The following is a 1,668-nucleotide window of genomic DNA, read 5'->3' as shown; positions in this document are numbered from 1 at the left end:
CTGTGTTGGAGAGTATCAGAGTATAATGCTAGTATATATAATTTTTAAAACGAGAAACAGTTTCTACCATTCTAATATATTATCCCATCATACCATTACCAGTACGGCAAGATATCACCAACGTTATAGCTTTAGATATATAGTCATAATAATCATCCTAATGCCCGCCGTCTTTCCACAGGGGACAGTTCGCCGTGGTGTACCACTGTCGACACAGAATCACCGGGGAAGAGTTTGCCGCGAAGTTTTCGTCCAGATGGCGCCTCGGAGCCGACTGTACCGCAGATATTGTCCACGAAATCGCCGTCTGTGCAATGTTGAAACCCACCCAGCGGACCGTGCAGCTGCAAGACGTTTTCAGTACCGAGACTGAATTTATCCTCGTTATGGAGTTGTAAGTATTGCATTGTGCATTTATCTTTATTAAAATAAATCTTTACGTAAGTTATCAAAGCATTTTTGTCATACCTTTGTATAAGTAAACGTCTTCAGGCTAAATCAATATAAATATTCGAGATATCACGCGTAATAATGTGTATTTTATTCAAGCGAAGAATGAAACAAGCATATGAATTTTATGAAATCACTCCTGCAAAACTCTACGGATATTGTCACCTGGTTTAAGTTACACGAAGCTTGTCTGATTTATTAATTTAGTTGTAATTTGTAAATTTTTTGCTCTAGATTTTGAATTAATACCTACAGTATGATAGATTATGAATATATTCTTGATTCACTGGAAGACTCATATATGCAAAGTTGCATTTTTATTCAGATTTTAAAAAGATATCTCAAGCAACTGAGCGATACGCAATGCTCTTTTCAGGAAACTTATCTTTTTGACCTTTTCTGACGTAAATGGTGATAGCCGTAATAAGAAGGCCACGTTTGGTCTAGCTGGACTTAAGGTATATGCACGATTTTATCGGTGCGAACAACAAAGTAAAGATAAAATCGCATATTGTATAATCGTCTAAGGACAGTCTTCTGACTCGCCTCAGGAAGGTGGCTAGTTTTTCTGACAGGTTGAGTGTTCAAGTTGAATGTGTATGAGTATTAATAAAAGAAATTTTATCTGTTGTAGGCTACGTTCTTCGTGAATATCTAGGCCACATGCACCTGTGCACTGGAAAGTAATAGCCTGCTCACCCTTGGTTTTGAAGAAAGTCCTTCATTGCTCTTCTTTACCTTTTCCCCTAAAGCAGAGTCTTTACTCTGTCTCAAGGCAGCGTTGGGAAAGCACTCATTCTCATACCCTGATAGTGCCTTGCGTACTCTGCTTTGCTTCTCCTTGTAGAAAGTTATGCTTTAGTTCCTGGACTTTTTAAAAAGGAAAATCTATTGGTATCCGTATCTTTGCATTGTTTTTATACTTTCGTTCATTCACTAGCCTTCATTTCTATTGCTTGTATATTTTTTATTAATTTCGAAATATATATGATACATTTATTAGGTTCTAGTCTGTCAATAATTGATGCCGAGTGGGGGTGTTTGCGACCTTACGGATATTCATGTCATAGCTCGGTACACACTCCCCAGTAGGAGGCGATGCTAATCGATTTTCTGCCCGTGGCCGCTCAAATGGGTTTCGTAATTCATGCATTACTCGCGTCCAGCCTATGATTTATTTCGTTGTATTTGTCGTTTTTGTTTGTTGGTGTGGTTTGT

General features: G+C 38.1%; 1 protein-coding gene across 1 annotated transcript in view; it reads left to right on the top strand.

Moving 5' to 3' along the window:
- Positions 1 to 181: 181 nt before the first annotated feature.
- LOC119592598 overlaps positions 182 to 1,668 on the top strand; it is a gene marked incomplete at its 5' end in the record, with an annotated part of 25,554 nt that continues 24,067 nt past the window's right edge. Inside the window, 1 exon segment of the mRNA XM_037941481.1 lies at positions 182 to 394. Coding sequence (XP_037797409.1) covers positions 182 to 394 — 213 coding nt within the window.

This window comes from Penaeus monodon, chromosome 30 (genome assembly GCF_015228065.2).
Source record: "Penaeus monodon isolate SGIC_2016 chromosome 30, NSTDA_Pmon_1, whole genome shotgun sequence".
Taxonomy (NCBI): Eukaryota; Metazoa; Arthropoda; class Malacostraca; order Decapoda; family Penaeidae; genus Penaeus; species Penaeus monodon.
Note: the sequence above shows the minus strand (reverse complement) of the source record. Positions and strands in the feature narration are given on the sequence as shown.